The sequence below is a fragment of the Lycium barbarum genome, chromosome 10 (genome assembly GCF_019175385.1).
Source record: "Lycium barbarum isolate Lr01 chromosome 10, ASM1917538v2, whole genome shotgun sequence".
Classification (NCBI taxonomy): domain Eukaryota; kingdom Viridiplantae; phylum Streptophyta; class Magnoliopsida; order Solanales; family Solanaceae; genus Lycium; species Lycium barbarum.
Genome location: NC_083346.1, coordinates 33,953,436 through 33,966,607, shown reverse-complemented (window position 1 = coordinate 33,966,607; position 13,172 = coordinate 33,953,436). Strand labels below are relative to the sequence as shown.

The 13,172-nt window shown below is 32.9% G+C and overlaps 1 protein-coding gene across 1 annotated transcript; it reads left to right on the top strand.

Moving 5' to 3' along the window:
- Window positions 1-643: 643 nt before the first annotated feature.
- On the top strand, window positions 644-11,563 carry LOC132614856 (uncharacterized). Its single transcript, XM_060329407.1, has 7 exons — window positions 644-1,381; window positions 1,872-2,132; window positions 9,014-9,530; window positions 9,612-9,811; window positions 10,236-10,348; window positions 10,735-10,875; window positions 11,205-11,563. The coding sequence occupies exons 1-7, from the start codon at window positions 854-856 to the stop codon at window positions 11,284-11,286; spliced, it is 1,842 nt and encodes a 613-aa protein (XP_060185390.1). The 5' UTR covers window positions 644-853; the 3' UTR covers window positions 11,287-11,563.
- The last annotated feature ends 1,609 nt before the right edge of the window (window positions 11,564-13,172 follow it).

Here is a 13,172-nt window from a genome sequence, read left to right as displayed (position 1 = left end):
CAATATGAACATATTTGTGGCAAATACTTCACTTTATAGCTATGAGACTTTTAATCCATAGCTAATTACAAGTACTATTGCCATGATATTAAGCTCTATAAATAGCCACAAAATTTGAGTTTGTGTGGCAAACAAATTAACTTTTTTGCTACAATATGATATAGCTACAACTTTTATCCGTCATGGCAAAGAAAAAAAAAGATTACTTTCCATAAGTGTAAATTTCGTGGCAAAAACGTTTTTCCATCACAGCTATAACACCAAAAAAATTCATATCAATATGTATAAGTCCTTAGCCTCGGACCATGTAAAGTTTGTGGCTAACTTTTAGCTATGCTATATTTTGCTACGAATGCTACGGATTTTTTTTTTTTATAGCTATAAATGTTTAGCCACGGAAAATTTCATATTTAGCTATGACTTATTTTGTAGCAATAAATGCCTTATGTTGTAGTGGAATATCAAGTAATTAATGTCCAAATTCACACATCTTGTTCTCCAGATCACACAATATCATTATTTTGGAATAGGACTATTTCTGAGCTAGGTTGGATGGTTTAAGTTGGGCTGTGCAGTCTGGTCCCAGTGGTGCAATTTTCTCTTTTGTTATTGCGTAACAGGAACAAATACTTGTTATATTTCAAAAGGCACATGCTCTTCCTGAACCAGAGGATATGCCTTGAATAAAACAAGAAAAATATCAGTCAATTTGGAAGCATGTAGAAAGATATTTTCCCTTGGATGGATACACAAGTGCAGGCTAATGGTTCATTGAGTCAATTCTTATCCCTCCAATTAAGCTTCTTGTTTTAATTTGGTCTAAAAGAACTCCTCCTAAAAGCTTTCCACAACAATGGCTTCCACTTCTTCCCCATCACATTCTGTACAAACCATTAATGCTTCAAGAACCAACTTCCCTTCTCTACCAATAAACAAACCATTTCACAAGAACTTACATATCTCTTTGTCAAAAACCGTTTCTCTTAGAGTAGAGTCTTCTAGTACTGCAAAGTACAATGAAGTTGTGGTGGATGAAGAAATGGATAAGATTAGAAGGCTACAAAATGGATCGGATGTTCGTGGGGTGGCTTGGCAAGGTGAGCAAGGCCGAAGTGTAGATCTTACACCGCCTGCTGTTGAGGCAATAGCTGAAAGCTTTGGTGAATGGGTGATTAAAGGGTTGGTAAAGGAGAAAGTGGAAGATGTTATAAGGGTTTCTCTTGGAAGAGACCCTCGAATTTCGGGTAATATGTTGAGTGTGGCTGTATTTGCAGGGCTTTCTAGGGCTGGTTGCATGGTGTTTGACATGGGACTTGCAACAACACCAGCATGCTTCATGAGCACTGTTCTCCCTCCATTTGAATATGATGCCTCAATAATGGTAGGATATCCTTTTGATGGATCGCATCGGTGTTTCACACCTCCACCTAAGGGATTGATCTAACATATATACGCAGACAACAACAATTTTATAATCGATACTTCTAAACTGTTTATTGTACTTGATTTTCTATGTTAATTACCAAATTAAGAATATCGTTATAAACCGTGGGCACTAAATGTTAATTATAAGTCTTCTTAATTGATGGTGTGGAAAAGTTTTCTTCTATTGCTTTATGGCAAACCATCTTATACTTACGACATGTCTTTGGAAAATTGTGATAACCATAACTTTGTTCCAAAAGAAAGAAAATATGACATCCCCAAGGAGAAATTACTAGGTATTCTAAGCATAGTTATTGCAAATGAAGCTAAACTGCTGCAGTAACCCAATTTATATATGTCTCGTGGTGTCGTACAAATTAAAAACAATGATAGTGTTTATTTAATTTTAAGAAACTTTCTCTGCTAATATTAGTATATGCATGCAGATGACTGCCTCTCACTTACCCTACACTCGAAATGGTCTTAAATTCTTCACAAAAAAGGGAGGTTTAACGTCACCAGAAGTGGAGGAAATATGCGACAAAGCAGCTCGAAAATATGCAAATAGACTTGCAAAAGTCTCAACACTGCCAACGCCTCCTACTAAGGTTGATTTCATGAGCGCTTACGCGGAGCATCTACGAGATATTATAAAGGAAAGAGTGAACCATCCTTCCCATTATGACACTCCTCTCAAAGGATTTGAGGTTCTTCTTCTCAATCCACTTACTAGGCTGTTATTGTTTATTTGTTTATGTTAGCATCTGGTGGATTTCCTATCTTTTGTTTTCTTGCCTGCCATGCATGCATAGCCACAGCAACCTTATCTAAATACAGGATAACAGTGACCATAAAAGCTGTAATAATCTGCTTTCGATTAAAAGCGGACATATATTTGGGCCTAGATTTATACCTCTTTGGACTTTCTGCGAAAAGTAACTTTAAGGTTCAGGCATAAAAATCGAGCAATTTGCAGGATTGTCCTTGGCTGGGGGTGGTCTTTAATTTTACCCTCAAAATGAGGGTCTTTAAATTTTGCTCTTCGGGCAGAATTGCAAAATTTACATGGCACAGGCAGAATTTCTGCCCATGCAAATTCTGCCTGAAGGTAGAAATTCACTGGACAGATTTGCCAGATTTTGCCTGAGGCAAAGTTTGTCTTGCGAAATTCTGTCTTGCGATTTTTTTTTTTTTGAGCTGGGGTTCGAACCCACAACCTCAGGGTGTGAGGCGAGGAGTAAAACTTAAGGACAACTAATTTGAAGGACAAAACTTAAAGACCACCCCAAATGAAGGACTATCCACGCAAAAAAAAAAAAAAAAGATAAAATTCGGTTTACACTGTGTAGCCCGCACAAATAACAACCATTAATATATATTTTTGTATATTAACATATATATATATATATATATATATATATATATATATATATATATATATATATATATTACATAATATGCTTATTTTATACATAACTAGTGTATATCTTATTGTACATTTGTCTAGCGATTGTTAGTATTTTTTGCGAGTGGCCAAATGTGTAAATTTCCCATTAAAAAAAGCAGAAAATTACACCCAATGACCTTGGATATGGGTACCCTTGAACTTTTAACCTGCGCTTGCCCCGTGTGCAAGCTTCAAGGTTAAAAGTCAAAAACAATTCCCATAGGGCAAAACTAAACATGTCAACTGGGTTGGGCCAGGTTGATGGGCTCTACCATCTTGGTGCCAGGCCGGGCCACCCTTAGGGGACCATGTTGGGGGTGAGAAAATGGTGACCGACCCAACCCCGTATACATTAGGGAATTTAGGTTAGCCAGGCTCGACTATTTCTTTTATTTTTCTGTAATATTAAAATGACATTCACGTAATTTACAGACATCCATTTGAATATAAAATCTATTTTTTTGCACAAAAATTTATATATTGAAAGATTAATTTTTTTTACCAATTTGAGAAACATTGTATATTGATGAATAGGAAAATGATTATTTTTCTCGAAATTGGCTCGGACAAATCTCTTACGGCTGCTTGTCCGTCTAGATCTCAAAAAACAATACACGAAACAAAAAAAAAATCATATAAATCAAATAAACGAGGACAAAGTTATGATCATTAAAGTCTCATCATTTACGAGAAGTTTTATTTCCTATTACCAGTTTACTTTTTTCTTGAATCCCCAAACATCAATTGATAACATTGTTAGTAGATACAAATTTGAAACGAAACTCAAACTTCTATTTGAGGGTCCTGAACCTAATTGACCCAAGAAAAGTCTAAAGTAATCAAAATGCCCCAATGAAAAAAAAAAATTAAAAAAATTTCTTAACGCACTAATTAATTGTGTTATATAAAAGTGACTTAACGTCCCACGTTAAAAACCGTCACACAAGTTTTTTTTTTTCTTTTTTTTGGACAAATTACATAACGCAATTTTTTCAAATAACCAACCGGCGTCCGCACCCCTTCTCTGCCCTCTCCTCCTTATACTCCCCCACTACTTATACTATTACTTTATTTGGAACAATGGGAATTATTTATATAAAAGCATATATGTAAAGCATATAGTCCCGGTGAGAGTATAAGGAGATTATTACAAATATAATGTAATATTTGCAAGTATTATCTTGTTCACAATGATAGATTATACTAATAGTATCAGATAATACTTTAAATTTTGGGAATTTTACATAAATGACTACATTTTGGGGGTTTAAAATTTTCCATAGCCGAATTTTCAATATTTACATGGCATAGCTACTTTTTTTCGTTGTATTCATAAAATGGCTCACTGTATTCATAAAACGGCCTGACTGTATTCATGAATACAGCGAGTAAAAATATATTCAATTTTTTTTCGATGTATTCAAGTGAGATGTATTCAACTCAGTTGTATTCACGTCAAATGTATTCATGTGTAGCTACTTTTACATTGTATTCAATTTATAGGTATTTAAAAATTGGTTGTATTCAAACAATATAAATACAAAAAAAAATATTGTATTCAACTTATTGTATTTTAAATTCGATTTTATTCGAATAACATAAATACAAAAAAATAAATTCAGTTGTAATATATACACTAAAAATACCGAATACAAGAAAATACATACACTCGGATTTGAGATACACAGAAAAAAAAATACTCAGATCTTAAATACACCACCGGATATTTTTTCACCGCCGGTAAGAACACACCAGTAAGATCTTAATTGACCTTAGTCTAATTAAGTTGGATTTCACTTCACATGTTAAACTACGTAGCAAGAAAAAGAAGGGACTAGCATTGAGTTATATTCACTCATAATATAAAAATCTGTATACACACGTTAGTGAGGTTTAACGTGGGATAAGATGTTATACAATTTTCACCAAGTTTGCTAATAAACGACACCGGATGTGAGAATTCTCATATCTGAGAAGACAACTGTAGCAAATGACGGCGACGGCGATGTAAACGAAGCCGGAAACATCTACAACAAACGACGGCGGCATGGTGGAAACGACGTCCCTATCGCCAGCATTCAGATCTGAGAATATACATCAGAATTCGTGGTTATAACGCCGACGTTTAGATCTAGGCAAACGACAGCGGCGCCGTTAATACGCCGTTATTGGCAGTGCTTTTCGCCGGAGCTCCGGCGGTGATTCGTGGTGGCCGGCGGCGGCGGAGGGAGAACAAAATCTCAAAGCTAGCCCTAAAATTCTCAGTCACGATAAAATAACAAAATAGAGTATTCTACTTTAAATATATAATGTTGCTATGATAGGTAATTCAAATACAACTTTTAACTGTAGGAAGTAATTAATTCAAACTATAGGTACTAAACGTTATTAGGTATTAATAGTTTGCCACGTCCTATAGATATCCCTTAAATTTTTTGTAAAGACAAACTCTCTAGCTAATAACTAAATTAAAGTGGAGGAAAACTTAGATAGTTTTTAAAAACCAATAAAAAAATATTAAATTTTCTGCCTTGAGGAAGAAACGATTTCATTTCAAACAAAGATTGGAGAGCCAATATTAAGGAGATAGTGACAAAATAATTAGAGGACAGAGAATTAAATTATAATATTTTTAAAAAATGAAATATGATCATATTAAAAATAAAAAATAGATAGTTTAACCCTCATATTATGTTGCTATAGCTTAATGTTGGATCTTAGTATTTTACTATATACCCCATTTTTCTCGAGCGTGATATTCATTTTAATCTCAACTCATTAATAATAGTATAAACTATTTAAAACAAGAAATAAATAAAGCATGCATTTTTTATTTATAAAAGTATAATAGAGAAAATCTTCAGTTTGTCAACATAAATTTTAAATTTCATTCTTAAGAAAAAAAAAAAGGTATTATTTGACTGTTGTTTTATGCATTTTTTACTTTCTCAAAATATATAAAACTATTTAACTGTTAATCTTAACTCATTAATAATAGTTAAAACTATTTTTTTAAAAATAAAAAAATCAAGCTTGTATTTTTTATTTATAAAAGTATAATTGACAAATCTTCAGTTTGTCAACGTCAATTTAAATTTCATTCTTAAGAAAAACAAAAGGCATTATTTGGACTGTTGTTTTATATATTTTGTACTTTTTCAAAATCAAATATAATAAACTAACATTCATTCTGAAAATTTAGAAAACAATTGAATAAGTTATTCTAAATTTTAATTGAATAAGTTATTAGATTTAGTCATGTATCTGTATACATTACACAAAAATTAAAATACATAATAGCTTATTCAATTGTTCATTAAAATTTGAAATATTGAATAAGTTATTAAAATATGTAAGTTATAAAAAATACATGCTTGATTTTTGTTAAATATTTTATATTATTATTATTATTATTATTATTATTATTATTATTATTATTATTATTATTATTATTATTAATGAGTTAAGATCAAAATGAAAATTATTATTATTATTATTATTATTGTTATTATTATTATTAATGAGTTAAGATCAAAATGAAAATCACGCTCGAGGAAAATGGGGTATTTAATAAAATGCAATAAGATCCAACATTAAGCTATAGCAGCATAATATGAGGGTTAAACTATCTAATTTTTGTTTTATATTTTTAATATGATAACAATTCATTTTTAAGAATATCATATTTTAATTCTATGTCCTCTAATTATTTTGTCATTTGATCTCCTTAATATTGGTCTCCAATCTTTGTTTGAAATGGAATCATTTTCATGCTCAAGGTAAGGCATAACAATTAATATTTTTATTACTTTTTTAAACCCTTATACTCCATCGGTGTCTTCTAGACCTCAACTAATTCCTCCTTTTCCTCTTTATTTTTATGTAGAAGCGTCTAATTTTTCCTCCACTTTAATTAAGTTATTAGCATAATTTAAATGCCGTTCTACTTTTTTATTAGAGAGTTTGTCTTTATAAAAATTTAAAGTATTATGTGATATTAAAAATATAATCTAGTCATTGTGAACAAGATAATATTTGCAATAATATTACATTATATTTGTAATAATCTATTTGTAGTTTCACTGGGACTATATATTACATATATGCTTTCATATAGATAGTTCCATTGTTCCAAATAATGTAATATAAATAGTATAAGGAGTGGGGGAGTATAAGGAGGACAGGGCAGAGAAGGAGTCCACGACTTTTATAGGACAAAAAAAAAAGTTGAACTAAGTTAATAATAAATAATAATAATATAAGTAGGTTTCACGCACTAATTTAGTGCGTGAAAGGATCAAACTGCAAAAATAAGAGTTTGACCTTTCACGCACGGAATTTGTGCCAGAATTAGCCCAAAGTCAATTCTTGATTGTGTGCTGTATGTGTGCATATTTGATTGCCACGTTTTGGTAATGTGGACCACTTTTGTCTTTCCTTTCATCAATGTATTTATTAGTTTTCATCACTTAAATAAATGTTGCATTTATTTTAACGTTAATTATTTCTTTCAATGATTTATTTTTCTTCCATATTCTTTTTTTTTTGCTTGACGCCATATACACATGCAATGCACGTAAGCTGAAACTAGTTATAATAAACTTTACTATATATATATATATATACAAAATCCCGTGTTGTGCACGGGCCCAACACAAGTGAAATTGTTGAAATTGGTAATTAATTTTTTTCTAAGATAAGATAATTTTTATTTAGTAATGTAAATTGCACTTTAAAGAAGAAATTATTTTGGACAATTTTTGAATTTTATTTTATAAATGCTACATAAATCTCTACAAATTTTTATGCATAACCTGAATTTAATTAGTTTTTAAATATCTGCATTATTTGATGTGGTATCCTATCTTAACGGTTTAGCATATAAGTTAGGTTAGCTTGTACTAAACTATGTGCTTAAGCAAACTTACAATACATTAAGCTATATACATAAATGTTATGCACGCTCTTTTGTGCTATACGAAAAACATGTTTGACAATTTTAGTCACAGAAGAAAATATGCAAAAAAAAAAAAAAAAAACAAAGAGAGAAGCCACATACTTTTCTTATAGTTGTAACTTATTATCCTTAAATGCATCAATTCTGTGTATTCTAACTAATATTTGTTCAGTTGATTGAGTTCTTTCTATTAAGAAAATGTGAGAAATATTTTTACACAGAAAGAAAAATAAAAATGTCAAGCCTATGTTAAGGCAGATAACCAAAGTTTTTAAAGGAAAGAAAACAATGCAGAAAAATAGAGAGGTCTAGAATGGAAAGACAAAAGTGGCCCACATTACCAAAACGTGGCAATCAAATATGCACACATACAACACACAATCAAGAATTGACTTTGGGCTCATTCACACACAAATTTCGTGCGTGAAAGGCCACACTCTCATTTTTGCAATTTGGTCCTTTCACGCACTAAATTAGTGCGTGAAACCTACTTATGTTTTTTTTTTTTTGTGTTAGTTTGGTTTAACTTTTTTTTTTTGTCTTACAAAAGTCGCAGACTCGGCAGAGAAGGGGTGGGGAACGTGGGTTGGCTGCTTCTGCAAAACGCAAGAAAAAATTGGGTTATGTAACTTGAAAAAAAAAAAAAAAAACTCAAAACTTAGGTTACGATTTTTTAACATGGAACGTTAAGTCACTTTTATATAACACAGTTAATTAGTGTGTTAAAGGTATTTTTGTTTTTATTGGACTATTTTGGTTACTTAAGACTTTTCTTGGGTCATTTAGATTCCGTGTCTATGCAACAACTGCCAAATTTGAGTATGATGTTGTCAAATGGTAATTTCTGTTTAATCAACCTCCTGCTCATAAAGGACATTTTAAAAGGCAAAAATCTGTGCCAGACTCCTTTCAGAATGTCTTCATTGCATCTAGGCTGCCTAACCTGTTGCCAGGCAGTAGCAGTGGTGAAAAGTCATGAGGAAGAAGCCATCATGTATTCATACAACTGTTGTAATTAATGTAATAGTAAAACATTGGCCACTATGAGTTTTTTAAGCAGGGTGTTACCACTAGAGCCATCCCTTTTAAGTTACCAAAATAGCATTATTGTAACAAAAATAAAAAAAGTATCATTGTCGGTGTGTAACTTCAATCCTTATGAATCATTTCGGTTTAAAATGCAGATAATTGTTAATGCTGGAAATGGATCAGGAGGGTTCTTTACATGGGATGTGTTAGACAAGCTTGGTGCAGACACATTTGGCTCTCTCCACTTAAATCCAGATGGAATGTTCCCTAACCACATTCCTAACCCTGAGGACAAAGTAGCAAAGTCCTTAACCAGAGCCGCCGTGCTCGAAAACAAGGCTGATCTCGGCATTGTTTTTGACACAGACGTGGACAGGAGTGGCGTAGTGGACAGTGAAGGAAATCCCATTAATGGTGACAGATTTATTGCACTTATGTCCGCTGTTGTTCTCAAGGAATACCCTGGTACCACTATTGTCACTGATGCTCGTACGAGTATTGCCTTAACTAAATTTATTACCAACAAAGGAGGACAACATTGCTTGTATAGAGTTGGTTATAGGAATGTTATTGACAAGGGTGTCAATCTTAATAAAGATGGCATTGAAACACATCTCATGATGGAAACTAGTGGCCATGGTGCCTTGAAAGAAAATCACTTTCTTGATGATGGTAAGTTTGTCTTCTTCAATTATTCCAAGTACATAGTATATTCTTTCATGGTTCCCTTTCAATTATGCCTTAATTTCGCAGGTGCATACATGGTTGTGAAAATTATAATTCAAATGGTAAGAATGAAGCTTGAGGGATCAGAAGGAGGGATTGGCAGTCTCATAAAAGAACTTGAAGAGCCATTAGAGTCGGCAGAACTCAGAATGGTTGTCCTTTCTGAGCCTAGATATGCTAAAGCAAAAGCATTTGAAGCCATTGAAGCATTCAGAACCTATGTTGAGGTACATGTTTTGATCTCTTCATTAGGTACATGTTTTAATTTCACTTAATTGGTCGGGCTAGAGTTTTCATCAGATATAAAAAAACATTAAAATTGTCTAACTTACTTGTTGACGTGTATGACCTGCCTTATTTAAAAACTGAAACTGTTAGAACGAATACACTTTTACTTATTTAGTTATGTCTTCAACATGTCTCCATGTGTGAGTTTTTATTTTCATCCGCCAAACATGTGAATTTTTTTTCTTTTGATATTGGACGGCGATGAGACTCGGCTCAAGACCTTTGTATATACCATGTTAAAGTTGTCTCATCTAAAAGCTATATTAGAAAGAGCATAGTTTATTTAGTAAGTTATATCTTCAACAGTGTCTGCTGGAATATCGCAAAGAAATGAATATTAAACAGATGCGTGTTCACCTGTAGCAAGGAAGCTTACCGGGATGGAATCTTGACGCTTGTGGAGACTGCTGGGTAAGTGATGGTTGTCTTGTGGACACTAATGATGATCCAGCTGCAATTGATGCTTATATGTACAGGTAAGAAGCTCATAAATTAAACATAAGAATTACATTCCCAATTTAAGTGTCTTACTTTCCTCATAAAAATTACATTCCCAATTTAAGTGTCTTACTTTCCTTTTTGGTTTGTTCCAAAAAAAGTGCCTTTTTTCTATATTTAGTAAGTTAACCATTCAAACATCATATATAGCAAATTTGTAACTACAAAATTCAAAAGTTATTTTAGTAAATTATACGCATCTTTAATTTAGGATCATGGGATTCAAAGTCTCGTGTTATTTCTTAAACTCTGTGTCTAGTCAAACGAAGACACTTAAGTTGAGACAGAGGGAGCACTTTATTGAACATCATTTCTTTTTCCTTATCTAAGCTAAGGAAATTTTTGAATGTTAATTTATATTCAGGGCCAAAGTTTCAGATGAACAAAATGGGGAACATGGATGGGTTCACCTTCGACAAAGTATCCACAATCCAAATACTGCAGTTAATCTCCAATCCACTGTTCCTGGTGGGTGTCAATACATGGCAAAAGTTCTAAGAGATCGGTACGATCTTTTGCTCTCTTTCATAAAGAGTTTAACTTATGTGCAATGATAGTGTTTATTTTCTTAAACCATCATGTTTAATTGAATTATAATGACACGTAACTGATCATTACGGATCTGATATGATATCCTGATACTTATTAAGTTGACCTATTATAAACTGGTTAAATTGTCACTGGTGGTGTAAAATAATTTACTAAGTTAAATTCTTTAATAAATAGAGTATGTTCTTTTTAATCTCGCTGCTTCTTTCATATTCTATTTCTTTTTTGTTTCTGTTTTAATAGTTTGAGTGCTAACACATTTCTTATGTTTATTTTATTTTTTAGGTTTCTCTTGCCTAGCGGGATGGACAAAATACTCGATGTCAGTCAAATTGATAAGTATGCTAGAAATGGAAATCTAAGCTAAGATGCTTATAAACATGCTTGAAGTTAAGCTTTCTTGAGTTCTGTCATTAATGTTCAATACAAAATTTACTTACACTCTGTTCAGTGGACCAAAAAAAAAAAAAAAAAAAAGAAAGAAAGAAAGAAGAAAAAGATCGTGTGACAGTGTATTCTCCCTTAGTGGAGTAGGCTATTCATTTACCTCTTATACTTCTTGTATAATACTCCTCGTTCACTTTTGTAGTTTGGATTTTTCACATCCTTAAAGAAACAATAAAAAATATTGGTATTTTATTTCATATTAATTGATATTTAGTCTTAGATCTTAAAAAATAATTTGGAAATAATTAATTAATGCCAAGGGTAAAACATGATTTTTTTTTTTATCTTGATATGCTAAAAGTGACAAGTGAACGGATGGAGTATATTCTTTCTTGCTTAAACTCTACTCCCTTCGTCTCAAATTATCTGTCGTTTTTTTTTAAATAACCACTAAGTAACCTTAGTGGAGCGATATTTTATTAATATAATAAAATCAAAAAGTCCAACAAAACATAAATAAAAGGAAAAGGAAAACTCAGATTGACACACATACGACTAAGACAAAACATAACAAAAGAAATTAGGAAAGTTCTCTGAGCATGGAATTTTCCGATTGTCGATACCGTCAATCGGACATCACCTCATATTAGAACCAAGCTTCGTTGTTTTGGAGTCAGTTCTTTGCATCTCAAGTTCTCACTAGACACCGTGAATTTGAATCTCTGAAAAAAGCAAGGTCTTTTCTAAAGAGTTAAATCTTCATCCCAAACTTCGATTGTACCTAAAATCTTCTCGATGTAGTTCATGTGAGCATTGAAATAAAAAGTTTCCATCTATAGATCATCTTACATACTCCATAAGCTTTTGGGTTGAAGGGTAGATTTGTCTAAGCTGGAAATTTGCGATTTGTTGATGCTTTTGATTGCTGTGTGGTGCTGATGTTGTTGTTGTTAGTGTTGATCCGATTTGTGTTGCTCTCCTTAAGATCCTCGACTTATAAATTAGGAACTCTTCATCTTCTGGTTACTGATTATCCTTTTAGATGATATGAACTATCACAAAACTTTCCTCTCTATAGGGATAAAATCACATCACTAGAAAAAAAGAAAAAACTGATAGACTATGTAATAAGTCTACGTAAATATTGTAAATATTCTCTTCCTTATGTATAGTAATTAGGTCCTATAATTTAGCCTAGTATTATGCTGCTAGTGAGATACCTACTTTGTATATAATGATTTTCATACATCAATACAGATCACGGATTGATTTCCTACATGGTATCAGACTAGATTTCTCCTAAAAACCCTAGCATCCAAAACCCTAGCCGTCCACCTCCCTCTCTCCTAACCCTAGCCGTAGCCCCCCCCCCCCCCCCCCCCCCTCTCCTTTCTCCTCCCTCTTCTCTCTTCAATGACTGACAACAAAAATTTCCATTCTGCTTTAATTGTCACGAATGTGAAATCTTTAATTCCAATCACTCTAGACATGGAAACCGGCCATTATCACGAATGGGCGACACTATTCAAAGTTCTAGCCCGTGTCCACTCCGTACTTGAGCACATCATACCACCAACTGACACCACTGAACTCACCGCGTATAACGCAACGAAGGCGGCTATTCTTCCGCTCTGGAAACGGCTAGATGCGGTCGTCCTTCAATGGATATATGCCACCGTATCCCATGATATTCTTACCTCTATTCTCATGGCGGATGATGTTGCGGAGAAGGCTTGGAATCGAGTTGCTCAACTTTTCCAAGACAATAAGCACTCAAGGGCAGCGTACCTTGAAACCGAGTTCACCACCACAAAAATGGCCGACTTCGGCTCAGTTATGGCCTATTATAATAGGCTCAAGTCTCTC